We start from the raw sequence: 19,590 nt of genomic DNA, 5'->3' as shown, positions 1-19,590 counted from the left end.
TCCGTGGAACCTAACCTAACCTAACCTAACCTAACCTAACCTAACCTAACCTAACCTTTTTTTTTTTTTTTTTTTTTTTTTTTTTTTTTACGTTGGGAAAATGCATTTCCGCATCCCTCCCGTTTCCGGGAGGGTATGTGGGACTCGCCGGCCAAGAAGAAGTGGCCGGAATACCCACTAAAAACCCAACGATGTTCCGCCACGCGCCTGGTGACCGGGTCACGGGAACACTTGCGCAATCTTCCGCGACCCGGTCAGCGCCGTCCGACAAAGCAGACCCTCCTTTGTGGGGACCTGGGGTCCCCGAACTTCATGTAAGGCGCACCGGGAACATTACAGTGCGCCTTCCACCTCGAGATCAATTTTGACGCTCGGCGGGCGATGGCTATCTCAGGTCCATCGCCCGGGGCCCTGCCACTATGGGGGCATGCGGCGGTCTTGGGCACGCTGCCTGCGCCCGGCCCTGCGGCGGCGGAGAGGATTACCGACTGCATCGTCCTCCCGCCGCCGCTCAGCCGCCTCCTTTTGCGTCATCACCTCCTCGCAAAAGGAGGCGACGGCTTGCCACGAACTGTCGCTGCTCGCCATGGCATTAGCGACGGCGGGCAGCGAGAGGTCCGTTCCTATTGCCGCCACTAGTGCGGCCCGCTGGGTCGACCAATGAGTGCATGACTCCAGCGTATGTTGCGCTGTGTCTTCCACGTGGCCGCACTCGTGGCACTCCTCGGTGGGCTCTCGTCTCGCCACCCTGCACAGATACCTGCCGAAGCAACCGTGCCCCGACAGGATCTGCACCAGGTGGAAAGAGAGAGCTCCATGCTTCCGGCCCGTCCATAGCTCAAGGACGGGCCGGACCGCCTCAATTGTGCGGTGGCCGGCAGACGGCGTTAAAAGCCGCTCCTGCCACTGAACGACAAGTTCGGCCTCCGCCGCCTGCCGCCACGTACGTTCCTGCACTGGGGGAGGGGGTTCTCCCCGGAGACGGGCATCCGCTCGCCGCCAGTAAACACCGGCGAGCACTTCGGCGTCCAAATCCCAGGGCGGCGTCCCCGCCAACACACAGGCCGCCTCACATGATATGGTGCGATATCCTCGGATCACTCTGACCGCCATGATTCTCTGGGGCCCACGTAAAAGGGCCCTAGTACGGGCGGTCAGAGCGTCCGACCAAATAGGCGCTCCGTAGAGCGCCATGGATCGCACCACACCTGTGTAAAGGCGGCGACACCGCGAGCTCGGTCCGCCCAAGTTCGGCAGGAGCCTACTGAGGGCTCTAGCCGCTCCCACGAGCTTTGGGACGAGACGCCGAAAGTGCTCCTCGAAGTTCCATCGGCTGTCGAGAACAAGACCTAAGTATTTCATTGTGCTCCCGACGCCGATGGAAACTCCGCCAACCACGACTTCGGACTGGGCTGGAGGCGCTCTTCGAGGCCCATGAAAGTATAGGGCCTCAGATTTGTGTAAGGCTACCTCCAATCCCAGTCCTCGGATTCTGGCCACTATTTGGGCCACGCCGGCTGTTGCTCTGCTTCGAGCCTCCCTGTCCGTGCTGCCACAGGCCGTCACGAGGGTGTCGTCGGCGTAGCATACGACGTTAACACCCCTCGGGACGGCCCCGCGCAGGACCCAGTCGTACCCGATGTTCCACAGGAGGGGCCCAAGAACCGACCCCTGTGGAACACCGCACGACATCTCCCTCTCTGACCAGCCACCGCTGGTAGGGTACCCGACCGATCGCTCGGAGAGGTAGGCCGCCACGATCCTCCGAAGGTACCGGGGGACCGTGTGGTACCTCAGCGCCTCCTTGATGCAGCTCCAGGGCAAGGTGTTGAAGGCGTTCGAGATGTCAATAGATATCGCCACCAACACCTCCCCCCGGGATACCGCACTGTCCGCAAGGGCCTTCACCCGCGCTATTGCGTCGATGGTGGATTTGCCCCTGCGGAAGCCATACTGGTTGGCGCTGAGGTGCGGCCCCACCGTCTCCAAGTGGTGGACGAGGCGAGCAGCGATCACACGCTCAAAAAGTTTACCCACCTCGTCCAGCAACACGATCGGTCGGTACGCCGACGGCTCGTTTGCCGGGCGTCCATCCTTCCTGAGCAGGACCAGCTTTCCCTTCTTCCATTCTCCCGGAAACCGACCCTGCTCGAGACAGGCGCAGAACAAAGCCCGAACCCACTGTTCGAGCGGCCCTAGTGCCAGCGCCCAGGCGCGACCGGGGATGCCATCAGGGCCTGGGGCGGTATTTTTCGCGCGCATGCGCATCACCGCCGCCCCGAGCTCGGCCTCCGTGACCGGTGGCGCGCCTAGGCTCTCTTCTCCCTCTACAGTTGGAGGCGCCATGCAGGGCGCCTCGTGTTCAGCTCTTTGCGGAAACAGCGCCGCGACCACCGACTCCACGACGAGAGGCTGAAGACTCCGGGTAATGGGAGGACCCCTGGACCGAAGCTTATTCCGAACCATCTTATAGGGCCTCCCGAACGGATCTCTATCCAGAGTCCCCAGCATCTCGTCGTTGGCCCTGTCTTTGGCCACACCGATGGCCGTCCGCAGAGCCTTTACCGCCTCCCTGTAGAGGGAGTAGAGTCGCTCTTCTTCGGCCAAGTTGTGCCTTCTTCGACGACGGCAGCGGGTGTATTGGCGCCGCGCCGCCACACATGAGCGGCGCAGTGAGGCGACCTCCGCACACCACCAATACGCCGCTTGCCTCGAGGGGGCGGAACGCACTCTCGGCATGGCGCCGTCGCAAATGCGCGTCATGGCAGCACCGAGGCGCTCCGCCTCCTGTCCGGCGTCGGTGACGTTGTCCTCACGCGGTGCGGAGAACCACGCCTCAACAAGGGCAACCTCAACAAGGAAGTCGCGGTCCATGCGTGGGAGCGACCAGCGGGGACCATCCCCCCGCAAGGGTCGGCTTGGGCCCGTGGGGTTGGCCGGAGTCGTGGAGACAACGAACCTTATGTAAAGATGGTCCGACAGTGTCTCCACGTTCTCCAGCACCTCCCAGCCCCGAATACGTCGTGCCAGAGCGGCACCGGCAAAAGTGACGTCTACTATTGAGCCGCCCTGGCGCCGAACGCACGTATTAACCGACCCCTGGTTCAGGATCGTGAGTCCGGTCGCCGTCGCCCACTCCTCCAGCTCTTGTCCGCGCGGATCCGTCGCCGGGCACCCCCAAGCCGTTGACTTGGCGTTGAGGTCTCCGGCGACGAGCACGCGGGCGGAGTGACTTCTGCCTATGAGAACGCCGACTTCTTCTATAAACTCTTCAAAGTCGGCGAGGCTCCGGTTCGGCGAGAAGTACACCCCGACCACCATGATGTCGCCGACAAGAGCGGAGACGTATCCCCGGCCTCGGACAACGTTGGCGAAGGCCGGAGATCCCACCATGGACCGGGACGTCAAAGCCACGACACCATCTATGTCCCCCACCCAATCATCCCCTGACGGGACGCGGTAGGGCTCGGCTACCACTGCGATGTGGATCCCCCACTCCGCCATACTCTGGAACAATAAGTCTTGAGCTCTGGCGGAGTGGTTGATATTAGCCTGGAGGAGGTAACCTAACCTAACCTAACCTAACCTAACCTAACCTAACCTAACCTAACCTAACCTTTTTTTTTTTTTTTTTTTTTTTTTTTTTTTTTATAGTCAGGAAATGCGTTTACGCACGCCTACGCCGGGCTGTGCAATGGCGTAGGGAGTGTGGGACTCGCCGGCCACAGAAGGTGACCAGAATACCCACTAAAACCTGACTGCCCTCTAACGCATTATGGCGGGCGCCACGGGGACGCTTTAGCTCTCTTCCGTGGCCCCGCCTGCGTTATCGCCCTGAAGGGGCCTCCCTCTCACGCATGGTTTGTGGGGAGAAGTACGGCGGCGAAACCCCGCCTCCTTCTCCCCACTCTCCTGCGTCTGAGCGGGGGCGCGAGGGGATTATCCTCGCGCTCTCGCTCCCTTTCCTCCTTTTGCGAGATTACTATTTCGCAGAAGGAGGAAACCGCCTCCCATGACCCCTCACTGCCCAGCATGGCGCGAATTACGCCTGGGAGTGAGAGGTCATCTCCAATCGCCGCTACCAGAGTGCGGCGCTCTTCGGACCACGCTGTACAAACCTGAAGGGTGTGTTGCGCGGTGTCCTCATCAGCGCCGCACTCGTGGCACGACGTCGTCTCCTCTCTTCTGATGCGATGAAGGTATCGCGCGAAGCACCCGTGACCTGTAAGTATTTGGGAAATTCTGTATGTTATTGCGCCGTGGCGCCTCCCGCACCAGTCCGAGAGCCGTGGGCGTATGGCCTCTATGGTGCGGGCGCCGTATTCGGCGTCCGCTAGGCCAGCAGCCCACAGCTCTATGGTCGTTCGCTTTCTCCTCGCCCGGGAGTGGGCGAGCTCCTCTGGAGCCGGGGCTTCGCCCCGAGCTCTTTGCTCGGCCCGCTCCCGGTACGCTTCAGCCAGCACACCCGCTTCTATCTCCCATGGGGGAGTGCCGGCCAAAGCGCAGGCCGCCGCGTGGCTCACCGTGCGGTAGGCCATGCATGCGCGCACCGCAACGATGCGCTGCGGCCTGCGGAGGAGGGCCCTGTTTGACGCGTCAAGGGCTTCTGCCCATATCGGCGCGCCGTACAGGGCCATACTGCGAACGACCATGGCGTACAGTCGTCTGACCTGCACGCCCGGACCTCTCAGGTTCGGGAGGAGCCTGGCGAGGGCGGAAGCCGCGCCGACGAGTCGGGGGGTTAGCGTCCGGAAGTGATCTCCGAAACGCCAACCCCCATCGAGGATAAGGCCAAGATATTTGATCCGGGCCTTAACCTCGACCTCGTCCCCGTTGATCCGGAGGGTCGCTCCTGCGGGCACTCTCCACCTCGGCCCTTTGAAGCAAAGGGCTTCGGTTTTGTGGAGTGCCACGCGGAGTCCGAGCGCCTCGATCCTCCGGACCAACAGGGTGGCCCCGGCTTCCGCCCTCCTCTTGACTTTCCTCCAGGTGGTGTCCCGGACGGCTATCATCGTATCATCCGCGTAGCAGATGACAGCCATCCGGGGCAGCACCTCCCCGCGGATGGCCCAGTCAAAGCCGATGTTCCACAGCAGGGGTCCTAGGACGGACCCCTGAGGAACACCGGAGGCCATCCGCCGCTCCTCTCTTCCCTCCCTCCCCATGTAGGACACTACCCGCTCTCGCAGGTAGTGTCCCACAATCCTCCGGAGATAGAGGGGCAGTTCGTGAAACCGAAGTGCCTCCTCTATTACTCCGAAGGGGAGGGAGCCGAAGGCGTTGGCGATGTCGAGTGACACCGCCATCGCCCCCTGTCCTCTCTCGGCCGCATCCTCCGAGAACCTTTTCAGGGCGGTCAGAGCGTCCAGGGTGGATCGCCCGGACCGGAACCCGAACTGATTCTCGGAGAGCTGCGGCCCTTCCGTCTCCAGATGCTGGATGATCCGGGAAGCCAATACCCTTTCGAGCAGCTTCCCGGCCTCATCCAGCATCACGAGCGGCCGGTGGCCGGAAGGAGAGTCGACGGGGTGACCCTCCTTCCTCAGCAACACCAGTCGCCCCTCCTTCCACACCCCGGGGAAACGCCCCTCCGCCAGACAGTCGTTAAACAGTCTGCGGAGGCGTTCCCCGAGGTGTTCCAGCGCAATGTGCAAAACTTTGCCAGGCACTCCATCTGGCCCCGGGGCTTTGCGGGTCCCCCTGAGCCGGCCCGCCGCCCTGGCCATTTCCTCCTTCGTTATCGGGGGTGGGGCGAGAGCGGCGGATCGGTTCAACGGCTCGATGTCCGCCGGCATGTCTCTTGTCATGCGCGGTGGTACAAAAGAAGGGCTATCCGGGAACAGCCCTTCGACCACCGCGCTAAGGACCGCCGGCTCCATCGTTTCCGTGGGGGGCGCCACCTTCAACTTCGCCCGCACCATGCGGTATGGGCGCCCCCACGGGTCTGCGTCTAGGGTCGCCAAGAACTCCGCATAGGCAGAGTCCTTGGCGGCCTTGATCGCACTGGAGAACGCCTTCTTTGCCGAGCTCAGCTCGGTGTGAAGGCGCTCCAGCTCCTCCTCTGTTCTGTTCCGCCGTCTGCGGCACCGGGTGAATGCCCGTCGGGCGGCGTTACTGGCGGAGCGCAGGGCGGCTAGGTCCTGCGACCACCAGTACACACCTTCCCGGGGCGCGAAACCACGTCGCGCCCTGGGCATTCCGGCGTTGCAGACGGCGGTCAAATCTCGACGAAATCTCGCCGCCCTCTCGTCGACCCCCACCGTTTGGGGGGGTTCCTCCGCCCATGCCCGGACGATGGCGGCTTCTTCCGCCAGGTCAGGGTCGAGGCGTGAGAGCTGCCACTTTGGGAAGCCCTCAGCGCCTCGCCGTCCTGCCGTCGCCGTCCGGGCCTGTGACCCCTGGGGCGCGGTGGAGACCCTGAACCGGATGTACAAATGATCGGACAGGGTCTCCACCTCCTCAAGGACACGCCAACACGATATGCGTGCACCGATGCCGGGGGTCGCGAACGTGACGTCCACGACTGATCCCCCTTGTCGGCGCACGCACGTGTTGGCGTTGCCTTGGTTCTCCGGAACTAAGCCGATCATGACGGCCCAGTCCCGGAGAAGCGCCCCTTTCAGGTCAGTGATGGAGGACCCCCACGCTGCGCACTTAGCGTTGAGGTCCCCCATCACGATGACCTGGGCCGGTGATGCTCTCTGCACAACCGGCTCCAGGCCATCCAGGAACCTCTCGAATTGCCGGAGGTTCCTGTTTGGGGAGAAGTATACTCCTATGAGTACTACTTCTCCCCAGTTGACCGCCACGTAGCCAGCTCCTCTCTCCCTGAGGGAGAGGTGTTGCTGACTCGATGGCGGCACCACTATGGCTACTGAGCCCTCTGTGTCCCCGAACCAACTGGGTTGGGGGGGGACAAAGTAGGGCTCAGCCACGACGGAAACAGCAATTCTCCACTCTGCCAGGCACTGCATGAGCAGGTCCTGTGCGCGGGCAGAGTGGTTGGTGTTCGTCTGTAAAATTTCGAAATGCAGGTGTCTAGGCATTAGGACACCTGCATTTCTTCCTCTTCAGCCCTGCGGCTGCCGTGCGGTTGGGGCTGAGTGCGAGGCACTCTGCTCGACGACGGGGCTTTGCCCTTCACCGACGGGGGTGTGCACTTGGCACCCCCCATCACATGTGAGTGTGGGCGCCCCGTCGTTGCACACACGGTGCATTTGCAGGGGGCCTCGCACTCTGCCGACTTGTGCCCTTCACTGCCGCAGCGGAAGCAGAGACGCCCGTTCTCTGCCTCCGCTGGGCATAGAGCGCGAGTGTGGCCCAGCATCATGCATTTATAGCATCGCAATGGCTGGGCCTCCACTGCTTTGACGGTGGCCATCGTCCATCCGATGGCCACTCGTCCCGCCTTCACGATTGCCTTAGCAGCAGTCGCTGGGCACTTGATCAGGGCGGAGCCGCCGCCCCAGAAGCTCGGCCTGATGTTGCCTACTTTCATGGAGCCGGGGGGACATCCGCCGACCGATGCCAGTTGGGCCGCCACTTCCTCAGTGGTCACCGTGTCATCCAGACCGGTGATCCTGAGGACGGCCATTTTGGTTGGGCGGGTGATGTCCGCCCAGCTGCCTACTGCCTCCACCAGGGCGGCGGCAAGGCGGTCAGCAGTTTCCTCGGGGGAGGTCCCCCCGACCTCCATCAGTTTGGAGCCGGTCATGCTCGTTCGGATCTTGACCGACTCCAAACCGAATTCCCTCAGGGATATCGAGGACCTGGCCTTTGCCAGGACCTCGGTGTACTTCGCGTCAGTCGTGGCCCCTTCCGCATTGGTCATGGTGGCCCCTTTCTTGAGGGTCACCACTATGGCCGCGGTTTTTGGGGCCACGATTTTAACGGCCTTTGGTGGGGCCGGGGCGATCTGCCGGGTTGTTCCGACTGAGGGGGGGGAATAAGCAGCGACAGCGGCATTTCCCCTCTTCTTCCGCCGGACAACCTCGGACCAGGAGTTGCCCACAGTCCCCGTCTGGGCTTCCCCCTCTCCGCTTGTTCCAGCGGTTGGGGGGGGAGGAATTACTTCTGCCTGTCCTGCCCCCTGTTTTCCCTTGGAGGGAGGAGGAGGCGGGGGGGCAGTCGGCCGCTTTGCGGCGCCCTTCTTCGGCGCCTTCTTTACCGCCCTGGGTGTGGGCGCCTGGGGTGGCTGGGCCTCCCCATCCACCTCCATGGCGCCTTCCACGAGCCCCGATCGGGACTTGTGACGGGGCGGCGGCGGCTGCCGTTGGTCGGCACGCAGAGGGGGCCTCATGACGGGCTCCGGAGGAAGGCGCATCTCCAGGTCTTGTAGGCGGGCATTGATCATCCCGCCTACTGACTGCAGGAGTTGCCCCTTCATCTCCTCCATGGCGCATCTGAGCACCTCCTCAAAGTTGGGCTGCTGGGGCCCTGTCGCCTCTCTCGGGGCTGCAGCGGACTTCCGCTGCGACTCCACGTACGCCTGTTTGAAGGCACGCAGCTCGTTGCGGACAATATCTAGCTCCCTTGTTAGGCGAGCATTGTCCGCACGGAGCCTGCGCTGCTCTTCTTCAGGCGTTATATCGCGGAGGCCCTCAACCGCCTCTACTACGCATTTAGTGGCCCGGTTAATTTGGCCCCACACAGTACCCTTTAGGTGGCTGCTCTTCTTAATCTCCTCCTTAATCTTCTCTACACTTTTGAGAGCCTCCTCGGCGAGGGCGTCGACCGTGCCCCTGGATAGGGCGCCGGGGGTCCCGTCGTCGGAGGCCTTTGCGGAGGCCATTTTGGGGCTCGTCATCCTCCCGTGTGGACGGTAGCTTGGGTCGGGGTCCTCCCCCTCACTATCCCCCCCATCAGCCAGGTAGTCCTTTGCCTCCTTGAGGAAGCTGTATACCCCTACCGGGCGCCTAACGCGGCCCCTCGTCGAAGAGGAGGCCACTTTATGCGCCACGGCCGGGGCGTCCTCATCTGCGGATGTAGCGGCCAACGGCCGTTTATGGGTCGTTCCCGTTCGGAACCTTAATGTCATGCCCGCTGACCGCGGCTTACCTCCCTTGTTTTGCCTTGCGGCGTCCTCGGTGCACACGGCGCCCGCGGCTCCCAGCCGGCGCCCCGAGGCGCCCTCGTCCTCCGAGCACGTGTAGTCCGACATGGAGGTGTCCTCCCCCATGTCGTAAGCCGCTTTGTTTCGGTCGCTCATAGCGATTGTAGACTTTTCATAAGTAAAGTTCTACAAACACTAAGATACGCACTTAAACACTAAAAACTAAACTATTATGGTCTCTGTCCACCCTAAAAACTATATCGGTCGGCTTGTCTCACTGAGACGCATCTCCCGATATATAACACGTCGAAATCGGGGCACTTTTTGGACTTTATCGAAAAAGTGCCACGCCCAAAACGACCGTTACAACACTTAAACACTAAAAACTTAACTAATTTGGTCTCTATCCACACTAAAAACTATACCGGTCGATTTGTCTCACTGAGACGCATCTCCCGATATATAAAACGTCTAAATCGAAGCACTTTTTAAACTTTGTTAAAAGTGCCACGCCCAAAATAACCGTTAAAACACTAAACACTAAAAAACTTAACTAATTTGGTCTCTGCCCACTATGTATTATATATCACTAGATGCGTCTCGCCGAGGCGCATCTCCCGATGTATAACACACGTAAATCACTTCACTTTTTACCACATTTAAAGATTTTTAAATGCGGAGCGACACGGAAGCGATGCACACGGTACGGCAACCGGCGCGCGACTAACCTAACCTAACCTAACCTAACCTAACCTAACCTAACCTAACCTAACCTAACCTAACCTAACCTAACCTAACCTAACCTAACCTAACCTAACCTAACCCAGTCACGTTCCGCCCGCCCAGGTGTCACCGCGCGCGCAAAGTCGTAAAAAGTAGCTCCGTACGTCGAAAACGGGAAAAAATTCCAAGTTGTGGGATTATTTCCGCAAAGTTACAAGTGCGACATATCGTTGAACGCGCAAAAATCCGGTGGTTCGAACAGTGAAAGTTTCAAAACAAAAAAGTGAAAGAAGAAATTTTTAGAGCCAAAAAACTTGAAAATTTGAAGAAATTTGGTCTTCAAAAAATAACGCTGCTCGTAAATGATCGACAACATACCCTTTTTTGGGTATCGATCGAAAGATCTTGACGAGATCTAGGTCCTCGACCAGCTTCCAGAATTTTCCGCTGAGGAAAACCGCGGAAAATCACTTGCAGAAGTATACCGCGTGGACACGAGGTCCAAGATCCAAGACTGCCAGAGGGACGTGACACACCTCGTTGGAAAGCCTGTGAAAAACCGAGATTGATGGTGAAATCAAAATTAAAATCGGACAACAAATAAAGGAGATATTGAGGCACAAAGTGGGGAAGAATTTTCCCCCTTTTTCAAAAAATCGTAGCTCGAAAAGTAAAGCTGCGACCTATATCAAAATTTATTAAAACAAAATCTACAACTCCTGACGAACATTTTGATACCTCTCTTGGATTTTTTAGGCTAGTATTTTAAAAGTTATGACAAATTAATCACAGTAGGTCGTGATTGATTAAAACACTTTGACAAAAAATGGTGAAAATATAAGGACATTAAGGATTAATTAATAAGAAAATACAGTGAATAGACAGAGGACAGTGTAGTGAACAATAAACAATAAAAAAGTGCAAGAAAAAGTTAAGGATTTTAGTGTGAAACAACTTAGAATAAGGTAAACAAAGTTTTGTAAAATTTCATAAAAGTGTAAATATATCTATAAATAATTGTAAATATGACCTACGAAGCATAGTGACCCACTATATAACAGGGAAGCTATAATTTAAGATTTTAAAAACAATTAATTTTAAATAAAATTTTGGTTTTTCGTAATTTAAAACCAAAAACTGGCACCAGAAATACTGGTACCAGAATAGTGGGAGTGGTCTTAAAAGAAAGGTCTCGACGAAAAAATAACTTTGACACCTCGAACGTCCAGATCGGACGAAAGGGGCCGGAGAAAATAGCAAAAGAAAGTTTTGTAAAAATTCCCTCCCGGAAAAAATTTGTTAAATTAAGTGAAAATTGTAAATAATTAAATATATTGACCGTGGCTATTGCCCGCAATATTAGTGATAAGTTTTATGTAAAAACCTGACAGGCGTTTTTGCCTTTATTATTTTATTATTTTATTAAATTGTAAAATTAGAAGTAAAATAACCAACTTGTATTGTAGGTAAAAATTTTTTAAAATTAAATGTGACTGTATTAAAAATTTAATTTATTTTAATTTAATTTAATTTTAATTTTAATTCTAATTTTGATTTTAATTTTAATTACTTTAATTAATTAATTAATTAGTTAATTATCGTAATTATTAATTTACTTAAAGGTAGACTTTATTTAGAAAATTTTGGCCGTAATCATAAATTAAATATAAGAAAGTTGGAAACATAAAAAGATATTGTGTAACATAAACAAAAATACTTGTTTACGTAAACTTAAAATACTTACAATACTTACAATACATTGTTGTTGCATACGCCCATTGTGTGTCCGAGAGCTCGCCCGAAGTCATTAAGAGAACAAAGAAAGGAATGCGGCGGCCGGCACTGTAACAATAGGGCATCGTTAGTAAGATAATAAGGATAAGACCAAAACTTTAATTTTAAATTTGAAAAATTTTAAATCTTAAATTTTAATTTAATCTAGTCTTACTCAAATTGTAAATATATACATTTCATTATAAATTTTATCATTGTAATTTAAATTTTTGTTTAATATATTGTGTAAATACTGTGGATAAGACTAAAAAATTTAATTCAAACTTACTTACTTATTACTTCATTTTAATTGCTTATTTGTTTTTATTTTGTTTTAATTAATTTCACTTAACTATAAAACTTTAATATAAATTTTACTAAATTAAATTTAAATTCTTTAAAGAGGCTTATCCACATTATATCAACTAGCAGTACTGAAATATCTTTAAGTTTTAAATTCAACTCTAATTTCAATACTGCATTACAAAGGTTTTAATATTTAATATTTAATTCAATATTGTTTAATACTTGGTTGGTAACAAAGTTTTAAAATAAATATTGGAATAAAACAGGTCGATCCTTATAGTTTTAAATAGACATACTGACTAGACTTTTGTCGTCAGTATTAGTAATAAGTTGCTATTGTTTTTCCAACAGGCGCTTTGCCTAAAATTATAAAAGAAAATAGTTGTAATTATATTAGTATTAAGGTAAATTAGACAGACTAGACCGTGTCCCCTATTGGGACACTTAGATATTTTAAACTTAAATTTTAAATTTTTAAAGACTATTGGGACTTAGTTATTAGTTTTTGACAGGCGCTTTTGCCTAAAGTTATATATTGGGAAAATAATAGTTTTAATTATATTGTATAGGTTTATTGCCGACAATATTAGCGTAAGTCCGTTACAGGTTATTGCCTACTGATTGAAGTTTTAACGACAAAAAATTTTTTCAACTTTTTACTGTATAAAAATTTTATAAACTGACACAATCCCCCGAACACAAGATGTTTGGCTTCCGCACACCAGAGAATAAGGTTGGACAGGCGTCCACATCTGGTGTAGCACGGCAAACTCCACCTGAAAAAACACAAGGATTAGTGAAGGAAGCGCAAAAGAAATTGACAAATAACAAGGAGAAAGCGGAGAGTTCGCCCAAATATCGAAGCAGGGCCATGGAGGCGAAATCATGGGTCGTTAAAGCGAAAATACATTTAAGTCAATCCAGAAATACAAAAACAGAAATAAAAAATGAAGTCACGCTAGCTATTGATAAACTTTACCAGATAATTAAAGAATTAGAGGGAGATAAAAACAGGGAAGGAAAGGAAGAAGGGAAGAAGGAAGAGAAGAACGATAATAAGGAACTGGAAAAAGAGGAAAAGGACAAAATGTACGAAAAAATGTATGAAATGAAAAAATCTTTAATACAGAAAATGGAGGAACATGAGGAGTTAATAAAACAAAGTAATTTAAAAATTAATGATTTGAAAACTACATTGGATAAACATAATGAAATTCAAAATCAAACCTATACTTATGCTAGTGCCGTGACGAAGGGAATGAGAAGACCACAACAGACAGCTCTGCATTCTGTTGTGATTACATCAAAGAATGAGACAGATACAGGTGAGGAGGTCTTAAACAAAATAAGAAAGACCGTAAACGCGAAGGACGGCGGAGTCGTAGTAGAGAAGTTGAGAAGGGTTAAAGACAGGAAAATAATTGTTAGTTGCAAAACGGTGGAAGACAGGAATGTTTTAAAAGAGAGGTTGAGTAAAGCCGAAAAACAACTAGAGGTCAAGGATATAAAAAACAAAAATCCACTAGTAATATTGAAAGACGTCCTTAGCTATAATACAGATGAAGAAATTATAGAGGCCCTAAGAAATCAAAATAAGCCTATAATTAAGGAGGAAGATGAAATAGAAATATTATATAGAAAAAGGGCAAGGAATGCACTTGCAAGACATATAGTGTTACGAGTGCCCCCGCAGGTGTGGAAGAGTATGATTGAGAAGGAGAAGGTGCAGATCGACCTGCAGAGGGTGCGGGTGGAAGACCACTCGCCCCTCGTGCAGTGCTCGATCTGCCTCGAATACGGCCACCCAAAAAGGTTGTGCCGCGACCGAAACGGTCGATACGAAAGATGTAGTCACTGCGGGGACACGGAACACAAAAAAGAAAAATGCATCGAATGGCGTGAAGGGAAGGAACCCGTGTGTTTCTTGTGCAAACGTGAGAAGATGGATAACCTAAACCACAACGTCTTCGACCGAGAGTGCCCGGTGAGGCAGAGATGGGATGCAATAGCGAGAGCCGCCATTGCATACTGCTGAGGATGTCCCGGGCACTCTCAATAGTCGAATAGATAATCACAGCATAGGAACAGTGGTCGAAGGTGATGGAGGGAATCCCGACCGGCATGATGACAAATTAATGACAACGAAAACGTATTTTGGCAGAAATGGGTACATGTATGAGGTTTCGTCCATCATAGAGGATGGGTGGGCTTCAACGAATGAGCCGATCTGGAGCCCTCCACGCATTCGCCACAATAAAAACCAACGGTCGGAAAGCCGCGTGGACCACACTAAGGTCAAAACAAGTAAGACGGCAATAAAGGTGGGGTCGTATGCTGAAACTTACGACCAAACATTTATCGAGTGTAGGCCTTCGGCGTCTGCGTTGGCCGCACGGTTTTCCGACCCGAGGAAGGGCAGAAATAAAAAAGGTAAAATGGTTAACAAAAGAGCAGTAAAAAAGGGCACTGAGGAGTCGACATGGGATCCTCTACATATTCGACAAAACAACAACCAACGGTCCGAAAACCGCGTGGACCACACTAAGGTCAAAACAAGTAAGACGGCAATAAAGGTGGGGTCGTATGCTGAAACTTACGACCAAACATTTATCGAGTGTAGGCCTTTGGCGTCTGCGTTGGCCGCACGGTTTTCTGACCCGAGGAAGGGCAGCAATAAAAAAGGTAATATGGTTGGCAAAAGGGGATTAAATAAGGACATTTGGGAGTCGACCTGGGTCTCTTTACACATTCGCCAAAACAAGAACCAACGGACCGAGAGCCGTGTGGACCACATCAAGGTCAAAACAAGTAAGATGGCAGTAAAGGTGGGGTCGTATGATGAAACTTACGATCAAACATTTATCGAGAGTAGGCCTTCGGCGTCTGCGTTGGCCGCACGGTTCTCTGACCCGAGGAAGGGCAGTAACAAAAAAGGCAACAAGGTCGAAAAAAGGGGATTAAAAAAGGATATTGGGAAAGCAGGAATTGGAATAGGAAGGGATACGGATAAAGCAATAGACAAGATTAGAAACAAAATTAAGAAGACAAAAAACGTACTTACCAAAGGAAGTAGACAGGAACGCACGAACAGAAGCAAAATTGGCCCCTCACACCTGGGAAAGAAACGTAATGGTGCAAATGCTATAGTAAAAAGGCTTCGCAAGGTGCGGCTTCCTTGGGCGCATGCTTTCATGCGAAGAGTGAACGCCGCACACCGCACCACATATACCATTTGCACCATCACAAGCCAGCATTAATAAACTTAACACAACAGAAAAAATATGAGGCAAAAATGTAAACTGGATTGACAAAGTCTCCGACCCACAAATATGTCGGGGGATCTCGGGAAAAAAAAAAAAAAAAAAAAAAAATAAAAAAAAAAAAAAACCTAACCTAACCTAACCTAACCTAACCTTTTTTTTTTTTTTTTTTTTTACGTTGGGAAAATGCATTTCCGCATCCCTCCCGTTTCCGGGAGGGTATGTGGGACTCGCCGGCCAAGAAGAAGTGGCCGGAATACCCACTAAAAACCCAACGACGTTCCGCCACGCGCCTGGTGACCGGGTCACGGGAACACTTGCGCAATCTTCCGCGACCCGGTCAGCGCCGTCCGACAAAGCAGACCCTCCTTTGTGGGGACCTGGGGTCCCCGAACTTCATGTAAGGCGCACCGGGAACATTACAGTGCGCCTTCCACCTCGAGATCAATTTTGACGCTCGGCGGGCGATGGCTATCTCAGGTCCACCGCCCGGAGCCCTGCCACTATGGGGGCATGCGGCGGTCTTGGGCACGCTGCCTGCGCCCGGCGCCCGGCCCTGCGGCGGCGGAGAGGATTACCGACTGCATCGTCCTCCCGCCGCCGCTCAGCCGCCTCCTTTTGCGTCATCACCTCCTCGCAAAAGGAGGCGACGGCTTGCCACGAACTGTCGCTGCTCGCCATGGCATTAGCGACGGCGGGCAGCGAGAGGTCCGTTCCTATTGCCGCCACTAGTGCGGCCCGCTGGGTCGACCAATGAGTGCATGACTCCAGCGTATGTTGCGCTGTGTCTTCCACGTGGCCGCACTCGTGGCACTCCTCGGTGGGCTCTCGTCTCGCCACCCTGCACAGATACCTGCCGAAGCAACCGTGCCCCGACAGGATCTGCACCAGGTGGAAAGAGAGAGCTCCATGCTTCCGGCCCGTCCATAGCTCAAGGACGGGCCGGACCGCCTCAATTGTGCGGTGGCCGGCAGACGGCGTTAAAAGCCGCTCCTGCCACTGAACGACAAGTTCGGCCTCTGCCGCCTGCCGCCACGTACGTTCCTGCACTGGGGGAGGGGGTTCTCCCCGGAGACGGGCATCCGCTCGCCGCCAGTAAATACCGGCGAGCACTTCGGCGTCCAAATCCCAGGGCGGCGTCCCCGCCAACACACAGGCCGCCTCACATGATATGGTGCGATATCCTCGGATCACTCTGACCGCCATGATTCTCTGGGGCCCACGTAAAAGGGCCCTAGTACGGGCGGTCAGAGCGTCCGACCAAATAGGCGCTCCGTAGAGCGCCATGGATCGCACCACACCTGTGTAAAGGCGGCGACACCGCGAGCTCGGTCCGCCCAAGTTCGGCAGGAGCCTACTGAGGGCTCTAGCCGCTCCCACGAGCTTTGGGACGAGACGCCGAAAGTGCTCCTCGAAGTTCCATCGGCTGTCGAGAACAAGACCTAAGTATTTCATTGTGCTCCCGACGCCGATGGAAACTCCGCCAACCACGACTCCGGACTGGGCTGGAGGCGCTCTTCGAGGCCCATGAAAGTATAGGGCCTCAGATTTGTGTAAGGCTACCTCCAATCCCAGTCCTCGGATTCTGGCCACTATTTGGGCCACGCCGGCTGTTGCTCTGCTTCGAGCCTCCCTGTCCGTGCTGCCACAGGCCGTCACGAGGGTGTCGTCGGCGTAGCATACGACGTTAACACCCCTCGGGACGGCCCCGCGCAGGACCCAGTCGTACCCGATGTTCCACAGGAGGGGCCCAAGAACCGACCCCTGTGGAACACCGCACGACATCTCCCTCTCTGACCAGCCACCGCTGGTAGGGTACCCGACCGATCGCTCGGAGAGGTAGGCCGCCACGATCCTCCGAAGGTACCGGGGGACCGTGTGGTACCTCAGCGCCTCCTTGATGCAGCTCCAGGGCAAGGTGTTGAAGGCGTTCGAGATGTCAATAGATATCGCCACCAACACCTCCCCCCGGGATACCGCACTGTCCGCAAGGGCCTTCACCCGCGCTATTGCGTCGATGGTGGATTTGCCCCTGCGGAAGCCATACTGGTTGGCGCTGAGGTGCGGCCCCACCGTCTCCAAGTACGAGGCGATCAGCGATCACACGCTCAAAAAGTTTACTCACCTCGTCCAGCAACACGATCGGTCGGTACGCCGACGGCTCGTTTGCCGGGCGTCCATCCTTCCTGAGCAGGACCAGCTTTCCCTTCTTCCATTCTCCCGGAAACTGACCCTGCTCGAGACAGGCGCAGAACAAAGCCCGAACCCACTGTTCGAGCGGCCCTAGTGCCAGCGCCCAGGCGCGACCGGGGATGCCATCAGGGCCTGGGGCGGTATTTTTCGCGCGCATGCGCATCACCGCCGCCCCGAGCTCGGCCTCCGTGACCGGTGGCGCGCCTAGGCTCTCTTCTCCCTCTACAGTTGGAGGCGCCATGCAGGGCGCCTCGTGTTCGGCTCTTTGCGGAAACAGCGCCGCGACCACCGACTCCACGACGAGAGGCTGAAGACTCCGGGTAATGGGAGGACCCCTGGACCGAAGCTTATTCCGAACCATCTTATAGGGCCTCCCGAACGGATCTCTATCCAGAGTCCCCAGCATCTCGTCGTTGGCCCTGTCTTTGGCCACACCGATGGCCGTCCGCAGAGCCTTTACCGCCTCTCTGTAGAGGGAGTAGAGTCGCTCTTCTTCGGCCAAGTTGTGCCTTCTTCGACGACGGCAGCGGGTGTATTGGCGCCGCGCCGCCACACATGAGCGGCGCAGTGAGGCGACCTCCGCACACCACCAATACGCCGCTTGCCTCGAGGGGGCGGAACGCACTCTCGGCATGGCGCCGTCGCAAATGCGCGTCATGGCAGCACCGAGGCGCTCCGCCTCCTGTACAGCGTCGGTGACGTTGTCCTCACGCGGTGCGGAGAACCACGCCTCAACAAGGGCAACCTCAACAAGGAAGTCGCGGTCCATGCGTGGCAGCGACCAGCGGGGACCATCCCCCCGCAAGGGTCGGCTTGGGCCCGTGGGGTTGGCCGGAGTCGTGGAGACAACGAGCCTTATGTAAAGATGGTCCGACAGTGTCTCCACGTTCTCCAGCACCTCCCAGCCCCGAATACGTCGTGCCAGAGCGGCACCGGCAAAAGTGACGTCTACTATTGAGCCGCCCTGGCGTCGGACGCACGTATTAACCGACCCCTGGTTCAGGACCGTGAGTCCGGTCGCCGTCGCCCACTCCTCCAGCTCTTGTCCGCGCGGATCCGTCGCCGGGCACCCCCAAGCCGTTGACTTGGCGTTGAGGTCTCCGGCGACGAGCACGCGGGCGGAGTGACTTCTGCCTATGAGAACGCCGACTTCTTCTATAAACTCTTCAAAGTCGGCGAGGCTCCGGTTCGGCGAGAAGTACACCCCGACCACCATGATGTCGCCGACAAGAGCGGAGACGTATCCCCGGCCTCGGACAACGTTGGCGAAGGCCGGAGATCCCACCATGGACCGGGACGTCAAAGCCACGACACCATCTATGTCCCCCACCCAATCATCCCCTGACGGGACGCGGTAGGGCTCGGCTACCACTGCGATGTGGATCCCCCACTCCGCCATACTCTGGAACAATAAGTCTTGAGCTCTGGCGGAGTGGTTGATATTAGCCTGGAGGAGATTCAGGTCCATTCTTAACCCTCGACCATTGGAACCCCCTCAGCCACTGGCGCTACCGCCTGGGGCGAGGAAGAAGACTGTCCGGCCACCTGGCTCGAACTGCCTGTTCCTCCCTTCTTTTTCCCCTTGGGTGGGGAGACGCAGGCTCTGCTGCCCGCGCGGTGGCCTGCCGGCCTGCCAGCGGCAGTGCAAACCGCGCAGCACAGTGCCGCGGAGCACTCGCGGGCCTTGTGGCCCGGTTGACCGCAACGGTAACACAAAGCGCTGCGATCAACCTCTACGCTGCATTGGCCCACCGTGTGCCCACGTTCGTGACACTTAAAGCACATAAGGGGCCGGGCGTCCAGAAGCTGAATCTGCGCGGACACCCAGCCCACGAGCAGCCTTCCGCCCTCTACAATTTTTTTCGCAGCTGCGACGGGACAGGTAACAATGATTGACCCAAGTCCGTCGCGGCCGGCGTTTATTCCTCCAGCCCGCACTTGTTCCGCTGGGCATACTCCTGCCGCCGCAACAGCGGCGACCACCTCGGCACTGGTAACGGAGTCGTCCAGACCCGTAACCCGTAGGCTAGCCATTTTCATGGGCCTGGAGACCCGGACGACTTCGCTACCTAAGACCTCCCGCAGCTTTTGAGCCAGGGAGTCCGCCTTTTCACCACTGGAGGCCCCTGGGAATTCGAAAAGGCGGCCTCCATTGGCTGCCTTTCGAAGTCGGACCCCCTGGCCACCGAATTCCGCCACGTCTATCTTTTCTTTTGCCGCGGCAATCACCTTCGCATAAGTCGCGCCCTTCTCTTCCGCCCCCGGTTGCAACGTCAGGACGAC

At 54.7% G+C, this 19,590-nt stretch overlaps 2 protein-coding genes across 2 annotated transcripts; one reads left to right on the top strand and one right to left on the bottom strand.

The window, feature by feature from the left end:
- Positions 1 to 7,045: 7,045 nt before the first annotated feature.
- On the bottom strand, positions 7,046 to 9,178 carry LOC123723150. The gene has a single exon (XM_045685710.1). The coding sequence runs from the start codon at positions 9,176 to 9,178 to the stop codon at positions 7,046 to 7,048; it is 2,133 nt and encodes a 710-aa protein (XP_045541666.1).
- Positions 9,179 to 12,362: 3,184 nt separating this feature from the next.
- LOC106720407 lies at positions 12,363 to 13,890 on the top strand. Its single transcript, XM_014515102.2, has one exon. The coding sequence runs from the start codon at positions 12,558 to 12,560 to the stop codon at positions 13,887 to 13,889; it is 1,332 nt and encodes a 443-aa protein (XP_014370588.2). The 5' UTR covers positions 12,363 to 12,557; the 3' UTR covers position 13,890.
- Positions 13,891 to 19,590: the final 5,700 nt, after the last annotated feature.

This window comes from Papilio machaon, chromosome W, assembly GCF_912999745.1.
Source record: "Papilio machaon chromosome W, ilPapMach1.1, whole genome shotgun sequence".
Classification (NCBI taxonomy): Eukaryota; Metazoa; Arthropoda; class Insecta; order Lepidoptera; family Papilionidae; genus Papilio; species Papilio machaon.
Note: the sequence above shows the minus strand (reverse complement) of the source record. Positions and strands in the feature narration are given on the sequence as shown.

What these genes read in the sequence shown, in the direction of transcription:
- LOC123723150 (XM_045685710.1), bottom strand. Translation starts at nt 9,178, where the DNA reads ATGGGGGAGGACACCTCCATGTCGGACTACACGTGCTCGGAGGACGAG.
- LOC106720407 (XM_014515102.2), top strand. Translation starts at nt 12,558, where the DNA reads ATGTTTGGCTTCCGCACACCAGAGAATAAGGTTGGACAGGCGTCCACA.